Source organism: Cannabis sativa, chromosome 4 (genome assembly GCF_029168945.1).
Source record: "Cannabis sativa cultivar Pink pepper isolate KNU-18-1 chromosome 4, ASM2916894v1, whole genome shotgun sequence".
Classification (NCBI taxonomy): Eukaryota; Viridiplantae; Streptophyta; class Magnoliopsida; order Rosales; family Cannabaceae; genus Cannabis; species Cannabis sativa.
Window position 1 is genome coordinate 76,078,023 of NC_083604.1, and position 23,322 is coordinate 76,101,344.

At 36.6% G+C, this 23,322-nt stretch overlaps 5 protein-coding genes across 5 annotated transcripts; 2 read left to right on the top strand and 3 right to left on the bottom strand.

Moving 5' to 3' along the window:
* The first annotated feature begins 15 nt into the window (after positions 1-15).
* LOC115714810 (serine/threonine receptor-like kinase NFP) lies at positions 16-3,240 on the top strand. The gene has a single exon (XM_030643569.2). It carries the CDS (start codon positions 1,141-1,143, stop codon positions 2,968-2,970), a length of 1,830 nt encoding a protein of 609 aa, XP_030499429.2. The 5' UTR covers positions 16-1,140; the 3' UTR covers positions 2,971-3,240.
* A 507-nt stretch (positions 3,241-3,747) lies between these two features.
* Positions 3,748-4,779, top strand: LOC115714811 (uncharacterized). The gene is made up of 3 exons (XM_030643570.2): positions 3,748-4,006; positions 4,105-4,437; positions 4,535-4,779. Exons 1-3 carry the CDS (start codon positions 3,763-3,765, stop codon positions 4,612-4,614), a joined length of 657 nt encoding a protein of 218 aa, XP_030499430.2. The 5' UTR covers positions 3,748-3,762; the 3' UTR covers positions 4,615-4,779.
* A 523-nt stretch (positions 4,780-5,302) lies between these two features.
* LOC115712515 (lysM domain receptor-like kinase 4) lies at positions 5,303-8,033 on the bottom strand. Its single transcript, XM_030640801.2, has one exon. The coding sequence runs from the start codon at positions 7,713-7,715 to the stop codon at positions 5,658-5,660; it is 2,058 nt and encodes a 685-aa protein (XP_030496661.2). The 5' UTR covers positions 7,716-8,033; the 3' UTR covers positions 5,303-5,657.
* A 16-nt stretch (positions 8,034-8,049) lies between these two features.
* On the bottom strand, positions 8,050-10,378 carry LOC115715216 (lysM domain receptor-like kinase 4). Its single transcript, XM_030644059.2, has one exon. It carries the CDS (start codon positions 10,206-10,208, stop codon positions 8,289-8,291), a length of 1,920 nt encoding a protein of 639 aa, XP_030499919.2. The 5' UTR covers positions 10,209-10,378; the 3' UTR covers positions 8,050-8,288.
* Positions 10,379-12,641: 2,263 nt separating this feature from the next.
* LOC115722945 (glucose-1-phosphate adenylyltransferase large subunit 1, chloroplastic-like) lies at positions 12,642-13,574 on the bottom strand. The gene is made up of 4 exons (XM_030652334.2): positions 13,441-13,574; positions 13,239-13,345; positions 13,062-13,122; positions 12,642-12,978 (listed from the first exon to the last, which is right to left on the bottom strand). Exons 2-4 carry the CDS (start codon positions 13,334-13,336, stop codon positions 12,904-12,906), a joined length of 234 nt encoding a protein of 77 aa, XP_030508194.2. The 5' UTR covers positions 13,337-13,345; positions 13,441-13,574; the 3' UTR covers positions 12,642-12,903.
* Positions 13,575-23,322: the final 9,748 nt, after the last annotated feature.

Genomic DNA, 23,322 nt, shown 5'->3' on the forward strand with positions numbered 1-23,322 from the left:
ATCTGTTAAATCATACATCACATACAGATCATGTTGTGTATATAATACTTGAAAATAGAACCTTTAACCTTAGTCAACATAGAAATGCTAAATATTGAAACCAAAGAGGTTTTTCATAAGATTTGACGAAAAAGATAGGTAAAAAACAGTTTAGGGAAATATTATGAATTAGTTGGTAAGGAAATAAGGTTGTGAATTATACACTATTGGTCAAAATTTAATTTTGTTGAAGTATCTTGAACCCAACCTAGATTCACTTGAGTTTTCTGTCTTTAACCTTGAGATTCTAATAAAGTGTAGCAATCAGTAAAAGCTAGTTATACTACAGTTGAGAGAATTCTTTATTTTATTACTGTTAAATTTTTCCTTTATACTACTGCTATTGAATCTCATTTTTATCTGGACAGAAGAGTCAATCTCAATTCAGAGTCTTTTAAAATTTGTATTGGAGTAATTTGTTTGTCTACATAGATCCGGACACTTGGAAAGAGTGCCATTCACACTGGATTCATTCAAAAGTCCAATCTATGAGCGTTTTTAGAGCCTGCACTAAACATTTTTAAGTACTTAGTTTAGCGTCCTTACACCGTTAAGTGTTGGATATTATAATTTAGTTCCTAGTATAGGAACAAACCGAATATTCTCAGACAATCAATCATGAAAACCACTAAACTATTTGGTTTTTTAATGTTAGCTCAATTGACTTTATATGTACAAAATATAGGTGTGTGACATCTTCTTGGCTCCTGCCGTCCCTACTTTGATTTAACTATTCCACTACTTTGACAGAGTCATATCAAAAGAGAATATATAACACAGAAAAAATCATATAAAAAATCAAGTATTGACGTATTTAGTTGTGCATAATAACAAAAACAATCCACTACTCTTTTTTTCTTTTTTCACATAAGATGGTGAAGAAAACTAGGATAGAATAATCACTCAGAACATAGCTAGAGACAAAAGGTCACTGTATAATATATTCACAATAAGCCTTATTTAATATAGGATATAAAGGCCCTTACAATGTTTTTCAGCTTTTTCCTTAAATTATAGTAAGAATCTACAATAAGTTTTGTTCATCAAGCTTTATATGGCATAATTAGTTACTTCAAAGCTTAACCATCGAAGCTCACCGCTATGGCGCTATTGCTTTATCTCCTACTTTTCTTCATAACCCATGTTTCAGCTCAGTCACCACCCACCTCAGGTACAAACTTTTCATGCTCTGCTAACTCGCCATCCTCATGTCAGACCTATGCTGCTTACTTTGCTCAGTCTCCGAACTATATTGATCTGAATAGTATAGCCAATCTGTTTGGGGTGAGTTCTTTGTCGATTTCAGAGGCTAGTAATCTGCTTCCAGAGCAGATCAAACTGATTCCAGGCCAGCTTTTGCTAATACCACTCTCCTGCAGCTGTAATGGAAGCTATTACTTTGCCAATATCACCCATAACATCACCATGGGGGAAAGCTATTACTTAGTTTCAACCTATTCATTTGAAAATCTCACTAAGTGGCCTTTGGTTAGAGATATGAATCCTGAACTTAATCCAAACCTCTTGCAGATTGGCACCAAAGTTGTTTTCCCATTGTATTGTGGATGCCCTTTAAAATCCCATTTGGAAAATGATATCAAATATCTTATATCTTACGTTTGGCAACCAGAAGATGACATTGTTGGTGTTGGTGCCAAGTTTAATGCCACAGAGGTTGACATTGTAACTGAAAATAACTACCGGAACTTCACAGATGCTGTTGGCTCAGCGGTGTTGATCCCGGTGTCTCGGTTGCCATCTCTCTCCCAACCTCCTTATCCTTCTCAGTCTCAGCCAAGAAACCAACTTAAAGGCAGGTGGTTCCTCATAACTGTTATAAGCTTAGCAGGTACTCTTCTTGTTCTGTTTTTAGCTACTTTTCTACTTTACACTATTGGTTTCTACCGAAAAAAGAAGAAGCTCAACCGTGAGGACTCATCTCTTGAGTCTAGTGATCTGATCCGAACCACCAAAGGTGATAATTCTAAGCTTCAGACGAAGGATAAACTTCTTCCTGGAGTTTCAGGCTATCTTGGCAAGCTAATCATGTATGAAATCGAAACAATTATAGAGGCTACAATGAATTTCGATGAGCAGTATAGGATTGGAGGATCTGTATATAGAGCCATGATTCATGGGAGCTTGTTGGCTGTGAAAAAAGCCAAGCAAAATGTCTCTGAAGAACTCAACATTTTGCAGAAAGTCAACCATGGAAATTTGGTGAAACTGATGGGAATCTCTTTGGACAAAGATGGAGAATGCTTCTTTGTATATGAGTATGCTAAAAATGGTTCACTTGATAAATGGTTAAACCCCAAATGTTTAAGCAGTGGTTCGAGCTCATCGGGATTTCTCACATGGAGTCAGAGATTAAGCATAGCATTAGACGTTTCCCATGGCCTTCAGTACATGCACGAACACACTCAGCCGAGCATAGTTCACAGGGACATAAGAACAAGTAACATACTCCTAGACTCAAGGTTTAAGGCAAAGATAGCAAATTTTTCAATGGCTAGCCCAGCTACAGCAGAAACAATGACAAAATCTGATGTTTTCGCCTTTGGTGTTGTCCTGTTGGAGCTGCTCTCGGGGAGAAAATCTATGGCAACAAGAGCAAGCGGTGAGATCATCATGTTGTGGAAAGAAGCAAGGGTCATCTTGGAAGATACAGAGAAGAGAGTGGATAAGGCGAAAGAATGGATCGATCCTAAGTTGGAGAAATTCTACCCTATAGAAGGTGCACTGAACTTGATATCGTTGGCAAAGGCTTGCACAGAAGAGAAGGCTTCTGCTAGACCAAGCATGGCTGATGTTGTGTTTAGCCTCTCTGTTCTTACTGAATCATTTTCTCACTCTGCAGAAGCCTCTTGGAATAGTACATTAGAAGGAGAAGATATTGTCCAAATTACTAGTCCAATCGATGCTCGCTAAAATTCGGTGTAGATTTGCAGTACTTGTTCTTTGATCATTCATATTATGTGGTAAAAGAACTCTCAATTGTAGTAATTTCTCATTGTGGTGAACAAAGGGTATTGAGTGTATAGTACTTTCTTTTGAAATTGGTTGGTTGTCAACTTGTATATAATGAGTGTTATCATGTGGTTATAGCATAGATCTAATTAAGCAAATAAGAAAAACAATTAGAGAGCAGTAACTTAACTCAAGGAAAAACAAAAAAAAATTGCCAAAGGCAACTGTAAACTGTTTGATCTTTCCTTCTGTGTTATTATTATTAGGGTGAATATCAGGAAATTATTTTAATCATGATACTTTTGGAAAAGCTAAAGAAGTATGCAAAGTGAAGAAAATGTCAACATTTCATTCATTAGAAAATTTAACCATATAGCTGGAGGTTTTTGTTTTGAAGTTGAATTTGAGGCAAGTTTAGAAAAACAAAACTTGAAGCACCATTAAAGTAACTAACTTGCACAGGATAACTAGTCCACTACTACAACTAATAATAATAAAAAGTTAGCATCTTTTCTTTAAATTAGTTTTATTGCTAGTTATCATAAGCAAAAATATATGGTTGATTAGTATTTTTTTTAAAAAAAAAAATTGATATGTACTAAATTGTATTTTTTTTTTTTTTTTGAACATTTTAAGTTGTAAATTTTTTTTAAACTATTAAAATTGTTAAATATAAAAATTTATGTTTAATTTTACTAATAAACGTCTAACAGTAAACAAAAATTCAGGAGATACAAATTAGCCAAATTATACATGATATATAATAATAATAGAGAAAAGAAAAGAAAAAGAAAAGAAAAGTGTGAGCTTCTAGAAACGGTTGACTTTTTTAAGATCACTACAGCAGATAAAAGAAATGGCTTACTGCATCCCAAAATCTCCATTGCAGCTCTGCAAGACCAGAAAATGTCTACACCCACAAAGCTTAAGAGCTTCTGCTCTCTTGCAATGGCTGCTCTCTTCGCTTACTCTGCATCTGTACAGTTAAATGACCATGGTACCCTCAACTCTGACTCACACTTCTTCCTTATTTTACTCAAAACTAAGCTCAACTTTCTCATTCATTTTCATTTATATATATGCATGTATGTATAGATTGGTATTTTTGGCTTCCCCTCTATTCTGGAGCAAGTATTGTGAATCTTGTGAGCTGGGTCATCTCCTCCAAACCAATCAACCATCTGGGTGAGGCTGTATTATGCCTTGGAATCTTTCTGTTTATAAAGGTTGTAATGGAAGATATTGGGGATGGTATAAGTGGGTTCTGGTCAATGGATTTGAGTGAAAGAGTTATTAGAGAGAAAATTGGAAGTGGGTTAGTTGTTATCTCAATGATTTTGCAGTTGATAGCGTCATCATCATCAACACAATCTCCACAAGTTTCAATGAAAAGACAGAGAAATAGTTACCCAAGATATGTTGAATATGGTTAGATTAAAACCATGGTCTTTTTCTCTTCCGATTCTTGATTTTTATACATATTTTTTCATCATGATTTTCTGATGTTTTTTTGTGATTTTGATAGGAATGGCATTTTTGGTGGGCTTCAGTTATGGCCTTCCTTTTGTTTTCTTTGTGCTCCAGAGAGGTGAAATGAAGTTTTGATCATTGTCGTTTTTCTTACATATGTTGTCGTTTCTAAATTGTGGTATGCAATGTATTAGTATTGTCGTTTTGAGAGATAATGGCATGCCATTAGTGTAATTCAGATCAGACTTTTTGACACATGATATGACACGAAAAAATATAAATTTGGGTTTGGCACCATGATATGACACATGATATGATTATATAAGCTTTGAACATGGCCTAAAAAAGTACAGGCTTAAGTATAATACAACATGATAATCATTAAAAACATGATATGAAAACACAAATATATAATCATGAAAATGGGACATGTAAGTAATAATGGGATATCCATCCAAATCTCACATCAGAAAGAATAAGTAATGCTTTGAATATAAGTGTTCACCTATTCTATTAATATAACATCTTTTTAGAAGGTGTCTAAAAACAAAATCGAAACATTCAGGGCATAGGCTCAAAGTGAACATTATGTACTAATATAAGAGTTAAAGTGAAGTGGCAGTTCAACAAACGAATCAAAAGTTTAGGAGCGTTAAAATAGTGGGATGCATTTGCAATGAGTGGAAGAAACTTTTAATGTGATAATCTTGCGATTGAAGATCTATATGATACTTTGTATCGAAAGTCTACTTAATATTGAAGTGGTCAGACAACAAGTCTCACATCAGAAAAATATGCAACAATTGATAAGGCCTCAAGCATGTATGAAACGACCGAGCAAACTATTAACTTGAAATTGAAAATTTACAGTTAAAAAAGTGACAAGCATGACTATAGACTCTAAGTTTACAACACCTCATCCATTGGTAGATTTAACTTCAAGCAAATGTCTTTCATTGAAGGACATTCATAAGTAAACTTTCTCAAACTCTTTTGTCCTTCATGAGATTTTTGTTGACTACAGTTAGCCTTGACAGTCAAGAAGGATTATTGCTCTTTCTATATGAATTTAACATTACTAAACACTTCTGCCTAATGCTATTTGAAAAAAGCCATCAATTTAGGAATACAAAACAAAAAACCATTAAAAACTACAAATGAGCTATACCATGTTGTTGTCAGGTTGTTTTTGACAATTCCCAAGCCATTGAATTGCTTAAGGTTATTGTCAAAGAATGGACAATCTCAGCCATAGTTGGGCGAGCTCCTGGATTTTTCTCTAAGCAACTATAAGTTACTCTGACCACAAACTTAGCAAGTTCATAAGGGTACTTCTCTTCCATTGAAAAATCCATAAAAAGCTTTAAACTTTCTTGATCAACTTCATCACTAAGCACAGCACTCAATGCATGAGATAAGTTCATATTCTCTTTATATATTACAGCAATCTCTTTCCCTGTGAGCATTTCAAGCAAGAGAATTCCAAATGCATAGACATCAAGCTTTGTAGATACCAATCCATTTTCCAAGTACTCAGGAGCCATGTAACCAATACTTCCAACAATATGATTTGTCAAAGAAAATTGTCCTTCCTCACCTTCTGCCAACCTTGCTAGCCCGAAATTCGCAATTTTAGCCCTGAAATCACTATCTAGAAGGATGTTGCTGGCCTTTATGTCCTTGTGAAGATGAGGTGGAGTGGTGAAGCTGTGAAGATAATTAAGTCCTGTGGCTACATCTAAAGCAATTTGAATTCTTTGATTCCAACTCAGAAAGATTCCATCTTTGCTGTCATTATAGATCCAATCACTTAAGGAATCATTAGCAGCATACTCATAAACAAGATACCACTGACCCTGATGAAAACAAAAACCAGAGAGGTGAATCAGATTAGAATGATTGACCTTTTGAAGCAACTTTATCTCTTTTGAAACATCTCCATTCATTTTCTTTATGGCAACTAAATCTCCATTGAGTTTGCCACAAAAGACAGAACCTTTAATCCAACAACTTGGATGGAACTCATTTGTTGCTAGCTGAAGTTCCTCAATACTGTAAATATTTACTGATTGAGCTATCATAGATATACTCTCCATTAAGTCCTTGGATTCTTCTTCTTCTTCCTCCAACTTTTCTTCTACTAATGTTTCATGTGCCATAGTGTTTTCCGAGACAACATTAGAAGTTGTTTTCTTCTTTCTTTTATGGAAGACAATGCAGAACATAATGCTGCCTATGACCAATATAACAACACTTCCTCCAACAGCACCAAGAAGAGAATAAATCCATGTCTTGTTCGAGTCTTTTTCGGTTGAAGAGGAAGGAGGCGATGATAGAGATGGTGGCGGTGGGGGTGGTGGCTCTATGATTTCGGAACCTGATGGTGGATTCTTAAGAGGAACTAAAAGTGTGGTAACAGGATAAATGGTGGGGTTTTGCTCAGAAAGATCATTGGCTTGTAAAGTCCAACCAGTATCAGAACCAAATCTATTAGCAATACTTGAAACAAAATCACCTTTTGCAACTAAGTATGTTAATAGATAGTTAAGACCCAATTCAGTTTGGTTCTTTGTAGGACAAGCACATCTAAGAGGGACATTTATTCTTGTCCCACTATATAAGAGCCTAGTAGTGAGATTACTGTTTTGATCCTCAAGAGCTTGACAAGTAGTGAGACCTTGGAAAATGTTATTAGCTATTAATAGGAAAGTGTCATTGTGTTGAATAACATAAGTTGTGTTAACCTGATATAACTCACCAGAACAGGAACACTTAACTGGAACAATCACTAACTTGTTTGTTTCGAAAGTTTTAGCCTTGGAAACTGAATTTCTATCTAAGATTTGAGAAGGGTCTGAAGCCAATAGATGAGAGATGGCAGAAACGGTGTCGTATGGGGGAAATGATCTGAAAGTAAGGTAAGCTATGCAACTTCTGTTAACCCCATTACAGGTGTATCCAAGAACAGAGTTTGAACTATCTTTAATGGAACAAGTTGTTGTGGACTTTCCCACATAAGGCTGCTGTGAAAGGCTCAGAGAAAGACAACTGAAAATGGTGAGGAAGAAAACTAGAGAAAAAGGACAACAAGAGAACCCCATTTTTGTTGGGAAGATGGGAATAGAAAATGACCTGTAATAGTCCATTTTTTTCAAAGATGAATTGTAGTGAGAATGGCGTGTTAGGCAATGTGAAGTTTCGTGGAAATAATATGATAACAGTGACCACCTTAGCATGGACAAGTAAAATATACAACAAAATAATTGTGTTAAGGAAATTATATGGTTTTAATCTTAATTTTTTTTATATGATTAGTATGTTACACACATACTTCTTTTATTTTATACACTGCTTAAGCCCATTTTTTAGAGTGCAGAGTGCCCATTATGTTTTGTTTCTTTCATGTTAATGGTTGACTTTTCTGGACAGGTTTATTTTCTTGTCGGCAGCTCTTTTGTTTTTCTCTTGCATATGATATTTTAAAGAGTGATTAATACATATCTGATATTAAATATTTTAACAAAGCTCATCACTTGACACAAACTCATTCTCTCTCTATATATATATGTATAAAATGAACCATCCATGTCCAATTATATAATTAGATAACATGTCTTATTCTTCCTTAATATAAAACTCAGAACAAAATTAGGTACTACTATAATGTTGTTCAGTCAATTAATATATAATTACATTACACTACTAATAAAAGTGCACACATATGAGGAAGTTGGATTATTGCATTATTAATAAGAAGTAAAACAAAAAACAACCTGAAGAGCTTCAAGTGAGCTTTTTAACTCACAATGTTATTTCAATGATGATTCCCATGTTAATGAACTGCTCAAAGCTTCAGAAAGAAGCTTCACAACTTCCTCTATTTGCGGTCGATTTCCCGGGTTTTTCTTAATGCAAAGGTCAATAATTTGAACCACAAAATGAACAAGTTCAGAAGGGTACTTCTCTTGCATTGAAGGATCCATAAACTGTTTCAAACTCTCTTTTCCATCATTGTTAAGCACACCATTGTAAACATATGATAAGTCCCTATTCTCCTTGTACAGAAAAGATACCTCTTTTCCTGTAAGCATTTCAAGTAATAAAACTCCAAATGCATAGACATCAAGTTTTGTAGAAACCAATCCATTTTCCAAGTACTCAGGAGCAAGATAACCTATTGTTCCAACTATGTGATTTGTCAAAGAAAACTCATTCTCTTGAGCTTTTGTTGACCTTACTAGACCAAAGTTTGCAACTTTAGCCCTGAAATCACTGTCAAGAAGGATATTGCTGCAATTTATGTCTTTGTGAACATGTGAAGGAGTTGTGAAACAATGAAGATAGTTCAAACCTGAAGCCACATCTAAGGCTATTTGGATTCTCTGAGACCAACTTAGAAATTTTCCATTGTTGTTTTCATTGAAAATCCAATCACTCAAGGCTCCATTTATGGCATACTCAAAAACAAGATACCAATGACCCTCATTAAAACAAACCCCAGAGAGATGAATCAGACTAGAATGGTTGATCTTTTGCAATAAATTGATCTCTTTGGATACATCTCCTTCCATTTTCTTGATTGCTTTGAGATTTCCATTAATCTCACCGCGGTAAACAGAACCTTCAACCAATGAACTAAGGCTAAAATAGTTTGTTGCCAGTTGAAGCTCTTCAAAACTGTAAACTTTGATTGACTGAGCTATATCAGATAAGCTCTCCAAGAACTCCTGTGAAATTTTCACTGAGTTCTCCTGATGATCAAGTGGTGTAGTAGAGCTTGCTGCTGGGACAAAACTCGAGTCGGGTTTCTTCTTTCTTCTCCAGAAGACTAAGCAGTAGAGTAAAGCACCTAAAACTAAGACAAAACAACCACCTCCAAGAGCACCAAAAAGGGCATAAATCCATTTTTCATTTGAGCTCGAATTAGAGAAAGAATTGGTGGCGGTAGTGGATGTTCGAGGAGGGGGTAATGGCGGCGGTGGAGGCCTTATTATGGTTGAAGAATTGGTTGGTGGGGTTTGAAGAGGAACCAAAAGAGTGGTATCTGGATAAATAGTATTGTCATTTTCAGTAAGTTGATTAGCTTTAAGAAGCAAACCATTATCTACATCAAAATCTTCACTAATGGTTGAATCATTATCATCATAATCAACTAAGTAACTCATTAGATAATTCACACCATCATCAACTTGGCTCTTTGTGGGACAAGCACATCTAAGAGGAACAGTAATTTTCTCATCAGTTTCAAGCTCAAATTGATTAGGATTACCTTTTTGATTCTCAAGAGCTTGACAAGTTGTGATGCCTTGGAAGGTGTTGTTGGCAATGACTAGATATGTATCATCTGGTTTGATGACATAAGAGGTGTTTGATTGGTAGTAGCCGCCATAACAGGAACAGGTTACTGGAATTATGACCAATTTGTTTGTATCAAAGGTTGTCTTATTGGAGTTTATTACAGAAATCTGAGAAGGGTCTGCAGCCAAAAGGTTTGAGATTGCTGCCAAGGTTGTGTAAGGAGGCACAGCTCTGAAAGTAATGAAAGCTTGACATATTCTGTTTAGACCATTACAGAAGTAGCCAAGAGAAGAGGTTGAATTATCCTTTTTGTCACATTCAGTTGTGTCTTCTCTCACATATGGCTGCTGAGCAAAAATTGAAGAGAAGCTACAACTAATGATGATGATGATGAAGAAGAAGAAGAAGAAAATGGGCTTTGGAGAACTCATTTTGTCTTGGAAAATCTAAATAGTTATTGTTCTAAATATGAATAGATATATTATTAACAAAGTCAACAAAGAAAGTGAAACCACTTGTATGAATGGGATGAAGGAAGCACTTTAACATTGTTTTTGGGCATTATTTAGTATACTTATCTTTGCACCGTTCATATCATCTAATCAGAGGTTGACTACTCAATATAAATGCACCATTAATAGTGGTCTCCAACACAACTGTCAGTCTATGAGACGGTATTTTATGAGGGAGCGTAGTAATTTTTTACAGTAATTATTAATTTAAAATATTTAATATTAAATTATATTAATAGTGGGATGATACTTTAGGTGATGTTGTGCACCCCTTCATTTTGTTAATTAACAAAAAAAAAAAAAAATGAACGATTTCCAACTATCTTTTTATTTTCCTTAAAAAAAAAATTGTACTATCTTTATATATATATATATATATATATATATATATAAGGAGAGGTCTGTTGTCACGCATGTGATTTTTGAGTGACTAGTGCTGCACACTTTTAATAGCCATTAGATTGTATTGATTTTAATTTAAAAGCTGATATTACACACTTCATATATCATTTCTATATAATATTATGTTTGATAAATAAAGGGGTATTTGACTTGAAAATGGGAAGTACAAGCGGTTGTAACCAATTGCAAAAATATTGGTTTTCGCGCCCATTTAGTAAAGTGAAGAAACACTTTCAACAAAACATGGCCCATTTAGTAAACTCCAAAATAAAGTGCTTATTCCTCTCATTTTCTCAAATTCGTACAAACTCTCCTTAAACCCTAAATTCTCTCCCTCCAATTGGGTCTCTCACCCAACCCACTTCGTCAGCTTTCCACCCTTTATCGCTAGCAGGTATTTACTCTTATTCTCCTTAAATCATGTCAATTGTCATTTGGGTACTTTGTAATTTTTTCCAAGTCCATTTTTGAGGTACTGGGTTGTTTGTGAGAGATTGTATTATGCAATTGCCGATGAATTTGGTCATCTTCTGAAAGTTGAAGTTCTTGATATTATTTTGAAGCTACAAGAAACATATCTGTATTTGAATATATCTCTGTACTTCAATCGTGTTTTAACTTTGTTTATTGGCTTAATCTTTGTAAAAGCGTTAGAACTAATATTGTTTGGAAACTGTAGTCAAATTTGGCTTTTCATTTCAAATTGTTTTCTGGGAAATTCACGAGTGAATTGGCAGAATAATAAAACAAGCTTTTTATTCTACTAGATTCAACACTGTCTTTCTGTAATTCAGTCTTGTTTAGTTTGTTTCTTTGCTTAATCTTGGTAGCAGCATTAGAACTAAGAATTTTTTAAACTGTAGTCAAATTTGGCTTCTAATGTCAAATGGTTTTCTGAGAAAATTACTTGTGAATTGACCCAAAAATAAAACATAATTTTTATTCTAAAGATAATAATAGAAGAGGTTCTGACTTTGTTCTTTGTTCCAGGTCTTTTTAACAAGTGGCTACCAAGAAATTGGATTCTTGGAAGCTATTTCGTTTTGAATGGCCAAACGTTATTTGATTTTTGAGATTTTCCTTTATTCACATTTAACAATTTGAATGTTGATTTTAGTGTTACAAGTAGTTACAAATATGTTTCTTTTCGTGTCAAATTATTACATTCTAATGAAAGAAATATAGTTCTTTTGTGAGCCATCATTGTTTGGTTCTTTTATATTTGTTTCTTCATTCTCTGAAACAATGTTTTACTGCTAATCAGTATGATTAGAATCCATTCTGACCTTTTATAGTCTCATTTATTCAATTGTATGTTGATCAGAACACTTCCCTTGTTAATTTTACATGACTACACAAATTGCATGTTGATCATTTTTCTTGTTCTTATTAGTTGTTTTTAGGGTTCTTAAACTCCTTTGCTACATCACAGAGGGTATCGCCACCGGAGAAGCTCGCGAAGAAGATGTTGCCTTGTCCTATGTAGAATTCTGGGAATCGTTTGTTACTTGTACAAGTAAGTCAATGTTCTTCTTCTCTCTCTCTCCCTCTCCATTAATATATAGAGGATCAGAACATGGTGTTCTTCCCATTTCTCTCTGTGTGTCTTCCTTTTAATCCTCAACCAGGATCAGAACCAAACTTTTAAAATGCTTTCAGATCAGACTTTAATAAACACACAAACAAACATATCAACCCGAGTTGTGAGTTAGGCGGGTTGAACAACCCATCCAACCAGCCCTGGAACATCCTTCTGCCCATGATTTGCTACTTAGTTCTGATATTCAAGATTTTACTTGACCTAGTTAGCGTTATATAATAGTCCCTAGATTGTAACTGTCTGTTTTGCACAAGAGTCAAGGTTTTAATTTGTAACTTGTGTTTGCAAAGCTCAAAAATTAAGAGGGTTTCGGATTAAAGCAAAAGAAAATACGAGAGTAGATGGTAACTTTGAAATATTAGTGTTTTTATTTTTCACTTCAAATGGCTTGGAAACACATTTTTGCAGTATTTTTTACAAAACAATAAGCATGTTGCACTTCCAATCCACATAGTAAAGAACTAGGGATGCCTTGATTTACAGAACATAGTAGCTCTTATTTCTTAATTCGCTCCTTTCCAATCCTAATGCTACCCAAAAAGAAAGGGGAAAAAAGGGTATAGGATTGAAGACTTGTAGTAAAACTTAGATCACTGTTCCATCTTTGATTACTTAATTTTTCAGTACGACTGTTACGCCTGAACGGATGTAAAACCCTTCCGTTGACCTATCCGCTTCTTGGACCCCCTGCAAATAGGAAAGAAAAATTCAATAACTTGGGATATTTCATTATATAATAACACTTCTACTCATTGCTATGAAGGTATTACCTCTGAGTTAGCAATGATAACATTCTTTCCAATTCTTGCATTTTTGTCAATGATGCATTCTCTGTGAAATGGACAAAAGATAATGGTTTTAAACATGAAATCCTTGCCCAATGTAACTTGATTAACAAAATCTATTTCTCTTAGTGGTAATAAAAAAACAAGAAGATTTCTTTGTACTTGATTTTTGTGTTTTCTCCTATTCCAATAGGAACTCCTCCCTCAGCAAACAATGAAGCCACTTCAGATTCTGTTTCATAAAAATCTGCTCCAAGCATCACAGTATCCTGCATGTTTTTTTTTTTTTTTCATTATTCAGTTTTTGGTGTTTTTCCCTCCAAACTCCATTGTTAATTCAATCACGACTTATTAGGAAACAAACCTTTAAGTGAACATTAGAATTAATCCGGGATCTGATACCAACAACACTATGCTCTATAACACTATTAGTTAAGAAACTCCCATGAGATATGATTGAATCAACAATCTGTATAAACAACCAGAAAGAATATTAACAGTTGATTAAATTAAAAGCCAAAAATCGTTGATATTTAGTTGACTGATTTAAATGTTTGTTGTAGATGTCATCGGGAAAGCGCAATGTCGATGAAGATGACAAGTCAGTTGCTAAGCGCACAAAGGCCTCCGACAAAGGGAAAAAAGTAGTTACCAATGAGGTAAATTTAACATGTATACGTAAATGTGTGATGTCGCATAATTATTATTTTCGGTTAATTTTTGGTATTCGGAATACAGAGCATCTTCCACACAGAAAATTGATCACTAAACAATAGTATGTTCCATGTAAATAACACCATAAATTGATGTAGATTGAGCTGAAAAGATGTTGAATGGGCTACAAATAATCACTAATGATGACCCTATGAGATTGTCCTATGACTATTAGGCCTGCAATAAATAATGCTCAGAATTCAGTTCTTCATGATCACACCGAACACAATGAAAGTATAATTTAGTCCAATCATACACTTGCAATGAACTAATGTCAACATATACCTACTCAAATTGAATGTTAAAGCCTTCCACAAATATAAAAATTAAAAAATACACAGTAATCATCAAAAGAAATTTTATGTCAAGCATGGCAATCATTTGCCAGGCAATCACTACAAAACATTAAGATACTTATATCTCTATTGATAAAAATAATAAATTGCAATAATTATTGAGTTTAATAAAACACAATGCATAACCCCTTTCCCTTAAGTTTTTTTTTTTTTCTGGCTAAGGTATCATCTTTAAGTACAAACCCCTAAAGAGTTTATTTTTATTTGTTCTGAAAAAGTTTATGAGATATATTCTGTATTTTGAACAATAAATTGAAATCCATAGCTACACAATCACTTTCATCATCAACAACAAAAATTATAGAATATATATAGCTCAATTCTATGGACCCACTAAGGATCTTGTATGTTCATAAGCCTTTTCTAACCTAACTTCTCTTTTTATTGGGTCCTCACTTACTGCTAATTCCCTCAATCATAGTCTTTCGTTCACTAATAGGGCCTTTATACCAACCTTAACAATCCTCAGATGAATGTCAGTCATTAAAGTTAGCACTGCAATGTATCTATGGTCACAAATTAATTGAACCTTTATGCATATCAATAGTGCTTGTGAGAATTCTGATATGCATTACTAATTAAGTGCACACATTTGATATGATCATAACAAAATAATTCATTGTTGTGCTCGAAAGAAATCCCGCATAGATTTTCATTGCCCACCTTCTGAATTATAATCTTTCTTTACTAAAGAGAATCTACTCTTGAGTCCTTATGAAAAGGAAACATCCCTTCATTATTGAAACTTAAATTCACATACAAATACACCAACAAAACACATAAGAGTGTCCCTATCCTTCAATCCAATGACTAAAACATTCTTTAACCTTTTCATCTTAATATCTCATCTTACTAATTCAATTTTGAACCCTTGATAAACTTTCTCAGCCAACAAATTTCAAAGATATTAAACTACATGTTACATATTGTAGACAACAAATCTAGTTTATTAGCATGTCCTAAATCATTTGTAGGCAAGAAATCTTATCAAATCATATCACTGAGTCCAGCACAATGAAACCGTAATACAAGAATAGATGTTCTGTATGTTGTGAGTAGTTTTGTCCTGGTAAAAGTTGACATGATCTTCTAATATAGACAAATTCTTTAGCTTTGTCAGTACCTAAGAAGGTTCAGAAGTATCTCCTTCTTGAAGACATATACTCCCATGGAAGCAATATATGGCTTCTTTTCAGCCTCTTCCTTTGAAAGTCCCAAAACTGTTGTATCTACTTCCTAAAGAATTTACTGAATTTAGCATTAGCAGTTAAGTACTTAAATTCATACATAAATTCAAATTTTATTTTGGCATCATAATTCTGAGTATTACCATTCTCTTCAGCTCTTCTCCTTTAGGCTTTTCACTATTGATGCCTAATATCAAATGTTGCCTTGAAAAATTCAAGACAATCCATATTAGGTACCCTCTTGTTTGTAGCCATAAACTCTTCTAGTCTTCTTTAGTGTAATTCATGGGCTTGATATACTTGATATAATTATTATTAGGTACCCTCGCATAATTATTATTGTTGTATTGTATTGCTAGATATACTTGATCTATGTGTAAAAGGTATAAATAATTTGATCTTTTACATTATTGCAGGAACAAAGTATAAACAACTCACTTGAACGTGCACTGCAACGTCTACTAGAAAAAAAAAAGCATCAATAATTGCAGGGAAGATCACTGCAAAAGAAAAGATTAAGGAGCCAATAGTAGAGAGTGACAATGACGAAGATCGTTGTAGGGTCCAATGTAGATGCAGTCCATAACGATTAAGAGAAATTGTGATCGGTTTGAACGAAGCACAAAAGAAAGTTATTTCAGATATAGGCTTCGGGTCCCTCCTTAATCCTGAAATTCTGTCAGTGCGTAGTTCTCTCATATGGTACTTGTACAACCATATGGATCTTGAAAAATTTGAACTAGTCCAACATGGGGTAATTTATCCTTTCACTATTCAATCGTTTAAGGAAATTATGAAAATCGAAGATGGTGGTGAGGACATCAACTTTGAAGATTATGTTGACATTGACAACAAAGTTCGAAATGAAGTGTGCAACCTCGAAAAATCCATTAAGTACACAGACTTGGTGGAGCGTAAAGGAGATGGAGGTAGTGACAAATGGTGCACGAATCCAGAATCGCTATTTTCATGAGAAGATTTATTAAGTGAACCTGTAGAGGGTATTGCTTCATGATTTTCCATTCGCAATAAGTATGCAAGTTATAGTGAACTAGTAGAGGGTATTGAAAAAATAAGGATTGAGTTAAAGTTAGGAGGTGAGATAAGTTTGGTAAATGGTAATCTTTGTTTATTGAGTAGTGAGATATATATATATATGGAGATGGATGATTATTATATACCTAACTCTTTTGTCTTTTTTTGTTTTGTCTTTATTTATTTATTTATTTTGCTTATTTGATTATTAATAAGGATGTAGTACCATTGATAAGACTACACACTTGTCATTAGGTTGCTCAATGACATATGTTAGACTAAAAATTAATATCTACGGGTGTACATCGATCAGTTTGGTCGGGATATAGTATATTTTTACCAACCCAATATAAATGTCGGGTTGCAAATATCTAATTGAAACCCGCCCAACGGAAAAAAAATAAAAAAGTGTAACCCGCCCAATGATTTTTTTCAGTTTGGTCGGGTTAACTCGTTTGAACCAATATTAATTTTTTAATTTTTTATTGTTGTTAGTTTTGGGTTTTCAAATAAATAATTTTAAAAAATAAATGTATAGCATATGTCTTTCAAAGTTACTCGTTGCTTGCAAATCATCACTAGTAGTGAATCAATCATCATTGAAAGTCTGTTTCCATAATGACTGGGGGCGTTTTAGGAAGGCATGTACAATCCGTTATGCATTCCTCAATCATCCCGGCGTGACTACTAGTGGATTCACTATAGTTGACTAGAACCGATCTTGGTCAAAGTTACTCGTTGCTTGCAAATCATCACTAGTAGTGAATCAATCATCATTGAAAGTCTGTTTCCATAATGACTGGGGGCGTTTTAGGAAGGCATGTACAATCCGTTATGCATTCCTCAATCATCCCGGCGTGACTACTAGTGGATTCACTATAGTTGACTAGAACCGATCTTGGTCAAAGTTACTCGTTGCTTGCAAATCATCACTATCAGGTATCAATCATCATTGAAAGTCCGTTTCCATAATGATTGCTGGCGTTTTAGGAAGGCATGTACAATCCGTTATGCATTCCTCGATCATCCCAGCGTGACTACTAGTGGATTCACTATAGTTGACTAAAACCGATCTTGGTCAAAGTTACTCGTTGCTTGCAAATCATCACTATCAGGTATCAATCATCATTGAAAGTCCGTTTCCATAATGACTGCTGGCATTTTAGGAAGGCATGTACAATCCGTTATGCATTCCTCGATCATCCCAGCGTGACTACTAGTGGATTCACTATAGTTGACTAGAACCGATCTTGGTCAAAGTTACTCGTTGCTTGCAAATCATCACTATCAGGTATCAATCATCATTGAAAGTCCGTTTCCATAATGACTGCTGGCGTTTTAGGAAGGCATGTTGTAACACCCTAACTACCTTAGGCGTATTACGTGACTTTTTTTTTAAACGTACTGTGCAGCTCGTTGCTAATCAACGAGGTTTATGGAAAAACGTGATTAATTAAAATTTTGCTTTTTGATTAAACTTGTAAAACATATTACAAAAGACTCGGGATCCCGATTATAAAAATATTTACAAAAAGTTTAACTGTTTAACTATTACATCAAAATAAAAGTCGTCTAACGACAGTTACAAAAATCTCAGCCTTGCTGTCCCGAGGATCGTACGCTCCAGGCCTAACCGCCCCGACATGTACAATCTCATAAGCTCGCTCACGGTCCATCAGCTATAGCCTTGTCTTTACCTACACATGAACATAACTGTGAGTCGACAGACTCAGTAAGAAAAGCTTAATAATATCATACATAACTAACTGCCGTGTCCAACACGATACTGAGTCCCGCTACTGCCATGTCCAACATGGTACTGAGCCACTACTGCCATGTCCAACATGGTACTGAGTTTTGAACGTTCAGGGGACGGTACTATTGACAAGTATCCTCCGATCGGCCGAACCTGGCCATACTCCGCCGCTGGTCATACTCCACCGTACCGACGGGATAGGTCAATAAAGACCGAACCACCAACCAAATGTCGATCTGATCGGTCGAACCGGCCATACTCCGCCTTGGTCATACTCGCTGTACCGACGTGACAGGGGTTGGATGGTTCGAAGCCTAAATACATAACTAATGTAATCTAGCGGGCTTCCTACATGCACGCTAAACATGTAATCTACATATGCATACCGTTATACTAATCTTACCCGGATTCCGATTTCGGTGTGTGGCCAACCCGACTGAATCGAAGCCGAGCTACGGCGGATCGGCTCCTAAACCATAAAAATCACAACGCTATAAGTGACACGCTAAATCACTTCCCGGGGACTAAAACTCGGAACTAAAAGTTTCCCTATCGATAAAAAGCATGGCAATACCCCTAAAAACCTAAAAACGAGGAAAACTAGGGTTCGGAAAAATTCCCCAACCTAAGCAGACCGGTTGCTCCAACCGAATTCCGCCTACGGGAATTACTGAACCCTCATCCGGAATTCCGGATGCACAACCGGAATTCCGGTTCCTCACAGGCAGCCAACCAAAATTCTCATAACTCGACCAATTCAACCCCAATTGGTCCCAAACTTTCCAGACCTGTTCTAAACTATCCCAAGAACAAATCCAAGGCATCAAAACCACCCAGAAAACACATATACAAAAATCACCATTGGAGCTCAAGCTTTGAGTTCCAAACTCAAGCTTGAGCAAATCCACCTAATCATGCATCCAAACCTAGTTAATTCTACCCAAATAAGCATAATATCACCTCTGAAAACTAATAGAAACAACAGCAACATCACAGAATAGATTCACAATGTTTTCCTTCCAAAAACCACATTTTACATAGAAAACTCAAAGCTTGAACAACCTAACTAATCATGCTTCAAACAACTCAATTAACATCAATTAAACATGCTTTGAACCTCAGAAAATAACAACCAAACACAGCCATAATCACAGCCACAAAAGCATGCATGCATCAACAATATATCAAACTTTTCCTAAAAAAAAATAAGAGGAGAAAGCTAGAAGACACCTACCACAATCAAGAATTCACTATAGTTTTGCAAATCAAGCTTGAATCACCACAAAAATCCAGCTCCAAGCACCCCAAGTTTCAGCCGAAAAAGAGAGAGAGAAAAGAGAGTGTTTTGCTTGAAATTTTCTTTCTTTTTTCTAAACTTAATATTTTGAGAAAATGAAAAAGAATTAAACTAACTAAGCACTATTCATTTCAGCCAAATAAACCATGAAATAAACATTTAATTTTTCAAATAAAAAGTCACTAAAGACAAAAAGTCATTGGGGCAAAAAGACCATTTTGCCCCTCCACCATAAAATCACATAAATCATACTAAAGGGGTATTTTTGGGAAATTCTAAATTCCCGGCCATTCCCGACATTCCCAATGTCTAAAACCCGTCCCCAAACTACTAACATACTAAGTTGTGATTTCTACTGAGCCAAACGCCGAGTTCCAAAATACCGGACACCGGAAATGCAGAATATGCAAGCTACTGAATAACATAAATAACAGTAATAAATTATTTAAATAGCTATAAATAATTTCATAATTAAACATAAACAACTGCTAATTTCCAAATTAACTAAGCGGGCTTTACAACTATCCCCCCTTAAAAGGATTTCGTCCCCGAAATCTAACCTGAATAACTCTGGATATTGAGCTCTCATATCCGACTCTAGCTCCTGTGTGGCTTCCTCCACCTTGCTGTTTCTCCAGAGAACCTTGACCAATGCTATGGTCTTATTCCGAAGGACTTTATCCTTTCTATCCAGGATCTGCACTGGTTGTTCCTCATATGACATGTCTGGCTGAAGCTGAAGACTCTCATAACTGAGTATATGAGAGGGGTCTGAAACGTATTTTCTCAACATTGAGACATGGAATACGTTGTGCACTGCTGATAAGGCTGGAGGAAATGCTAACCGATATGCCACTTGACCTATCTTCTCGAGAATCTCGAAAGGTCCAGTAAATCTAGGGCATAACTTGCCTCTTTTCCCGAAACGTTTAATCCCCTTCATCGGAGATACCCGTAAAAACACATGTTCCCCTACTTGGAAGTCAACATCCCTGCGTTTCGGATCTGCGTAACTCTTCCGTCCGCTTCCGTGAGGCAAGCATTCTAGCTTTTATCTTTTCTATTGCCTCATTGGTCCGCTGAACTGACTCTGGACCTAGGTATTTCCTCTCCCCTGTCTCATCCCAGTGGATAGGGGATCTACATTTCCTACCGTACAACAGTTCATAGGGTGCCATCCCTATCGTACTCTGATAACTGTTGTTGTATGAAAATTCTATTAACGGTAGATATTTACTCCATGAACCCTCAAAGTCCATAACACAGGCTCTCAACATATCCTCCAATATCTGAATTGTCCTTTCGGACTGACCATCCGTCCGAGGATGAAATGTCAGACCGAATTTCGCTTCGTACCCATTGCCCGTTGCAAACTTTGCCAAAATTTGGAGGTGAATTTCGGATCCCTGTCCGAAACTATAGACTTCGGTACCCCGTGAAGTCTCACTATCTCTCTGACGTACAGTTCTGCCAACTGATCCACTGAAAATGTTGTTCTAACTGGCAGAAAATGAGCAGATTTCGTAAATCGGTCCACCACTACCCAGATGGAATCATGCATACCCGTGGTCCTAGGTAACCCGACCACAAAATCCATCGTAATATCCTCCCATTTCCATTCTGGTAGGGTTAGAGGCTGCAACAACCCTGCTGGTCTCTGATGTTCAGCCTTGATCTGCTGACAAGTGAGGCATCTCGATACGAATTCTACCAAATTCTTCTTCATACCGTTCCACCAGAAGTACGGTTTCAAATCTTGGTACATCTTGGTGGTGCCGGGATGCAGAGAATATGGAGTAGAATGAGCCTCCTCAAAGATCTCATTTCTAAGTTCCACGCTATTCGGAACACAAACCCTGGCTTTATACAAAAGCATCCCACTGTCTGACACTGAAAAGTCTTTGGCTTGACTAGCCAATACCTCATCTCGGATTTTCACTAACTCCGGATCTGTCATCTGAGCGACTTTTATTCTTTCCAACAGATCAGATTGCAGCGTCAAGTTGTGAAGCTGACCTACCACAAACTCAATGCTGGATCTAACCATATCCTCTGCTAGCTGTGGTGGGATCTGAACCATGCTAGCTACTTGCCCGGGACCCTTTCTGCTCAGGGCATCGACCACTACATTGGCTTTTCCGGGATGATAGAGGATCTCGCAATCGTAATCCTTCACTAATTCCAACCAACGCCTTTGTCTCATGTTCAAATCTTTCTGAGTAAAGAAATACTTGAGACTCTTATGGTCGGTATAGATCTCACACTTCTCTCCATACAGGTAATGCCGCCAAATCTTCAGTGCAAAAACCACTGCGGCCAATTCTAGATCATGAGTCGGGTATCGCTGTTCATAATCCTTTAACTGACGGGAGGCATAAGCGATAACCCGATCGGCTTGCATCAATACGCACCCCAAACCCTGTTTGGATGCGTCACAGTAGACTACGAACTTCTCCTTGTCCGAAGGCAAAGCTAGCACGGAGCAAGAATCAATCTCTCGTTTCGGCTCCGAAAGCTAGCTTCACATTTATCCGACTCGGATAAATCGCCGATTCTTCTTTGTAAGCTCGGTTAGGGGCATTGAAATTTTGGAGAACCCTCCACAAACCTACGCGTAGTACCCGGCTAATCCCAAGAAGCTTCGATCTCCGTCACCGTCTTCGGTCTCGCCAATCCCCGACAGATTCAATCTTCCCGGGATCCACCTTGATCCCATCTTCACTCACAATGTGCCCTAGGAAGGACACCTGAGACAACCAGAACTCACATTTCTTGAACTTGGCGTAGAGCTTATGTTCTCGAAGTCGTTGCAGTACCATCTGAAGATGTAACTCATGCTCCTCTTCTGATTGAGAGTACATGAGGATGTCGTCGATAAACACAATCACACAGATATCGAGGAAATCCTTGAATACTCTATTCATCAGGTCCATGAATGCTGCAGGAGCATTGGTTAGTCCGAATGACATAACCGAAACTCGTAGTGTCCATACCTAGTGCGGAAAGCCGTCTTTGGAATGTCCTCCTCTCGGATCCCTCAAGCTGATGATAACCCGAACCGGAGATCAATCTTGGAAAAGACCGTCTTCCCTCGAAGCCGATCGAACAAGTCATCGATCCTAGGTAATGGATATTTATTCTTCACCGTCACCTTGTTCAACTCCCCGTAGTCGATGCACATCCTCATAGATCCATCCTTCTTCTTGACGAACAAAACCGGGCTCCCAGTGGTGACACACTGGGCCGAATGAACCCTATGTCAAGTAACCCTTGGAGCTGAATCTTTAATTCCTTAAGTTCAGCTGGAGCCATCCTATACGGGGCTTTGGAAACCGGATCCACCCCTGGTGCCAAGTCAATCACGAAATCGATCTCCCGCTGAGGTGGTAACCCTGGAAGTTCTTCGGGAAAAACGTCCAAAAATTCCCGAACCACTCTGATGTCCTCTGGCCGAACGGTGTCTGGCCGAGTGGTGTCCACCACCACGGCCAGAAACCCCAAGCACCCGCCGTGCAATAATTCTTTCGCTGACATAGCCGAGATCACCGGGATCCGAGATCCCTGAACCGAACCCACAAATACAAACGGTTCTTCACTTTCCGGTTGGAAGACCACCATCTTCCTTTTACAGTCAATGCTCGCCGAATATTTAGATAGGAAATCCATTCCTAAAATAATATCAAATTCGATTAAGCTCATCTCTATCAGATCAGCGCTTAACTCTCTACCATCTATCCTGATCGGCATAGACCTAATCCACCTATTGGAGATAACCAATTCTCCGCTGTAACAATGTGGTTCCAAACCCTGATTCATATCTATCAAAGGGTCTACCCAACTTACTAAAGACTCTGGCCGCCACATAAGAATGTGTAGCCCCAGAATCAAACAACACTGAATA

Coding starts and splice junctions, on each gene's coding strand:
- LOC115714810 (XM_030643569.2), top strand. CDS start 1,141: ATGGCGCTATTGCTTTATCTCCTACTTTTCTTCATAACCCATGTTTCA.
- LOC115714811 (XM_030643570.2), top strand. CDS start 3,763: ATGATATATAATAATAATAGAGAAAAGAAAAGAAAAAGAAAAGAAAAG. Junction 4,007..4,104: donor TGTACAGTTAAATGACCATG/GTACCCTCAACT, acceptor ATGTATGTATAG/ATTGGTATTTTTGGCTTCCC. Junction 4,438..4,534: donor CCCAAGATATGTTGAATATG/GTTAGATTAAAA, acceptor TGATTTTGATAG/GAATGGCATTTTTGGTGGGC.
- LOC115712515 (XM_030640801.2), bottom strand. CDS start 7,715: ATGCTAAGGTGGTCACTGTTATCATATTATTTCCACGAAACTTCACAT.
- LOC115715216 (XM_030644059.2), bottom strand. CDS start 10,208: ATGAGTTCTCCAAAGCCCATTTTCTTCTTCTTCTTCTTCATCATCATC.
- LOC115722945 (XM_030652334.2), bottom strand. CDS start 13,336: ATGCTTGGAGCAGATTTTTATGAAACAGAATCTGAAGTGGCTTCATTG. Junction 13,123..13,238: donor GGAGAAAACACAAAAATCAA/GTACAAAGAAAT, acceptor TCCATTTCACAG/AGAATGCATCATTGACAAAA. Junction 12,979..13,061: donor TTATCATTGCTAACTCAGAG/GTAATACCTTCA, acceptor TCCTATTTGCAG/GGGGTCCAAGAAGCGGATAG.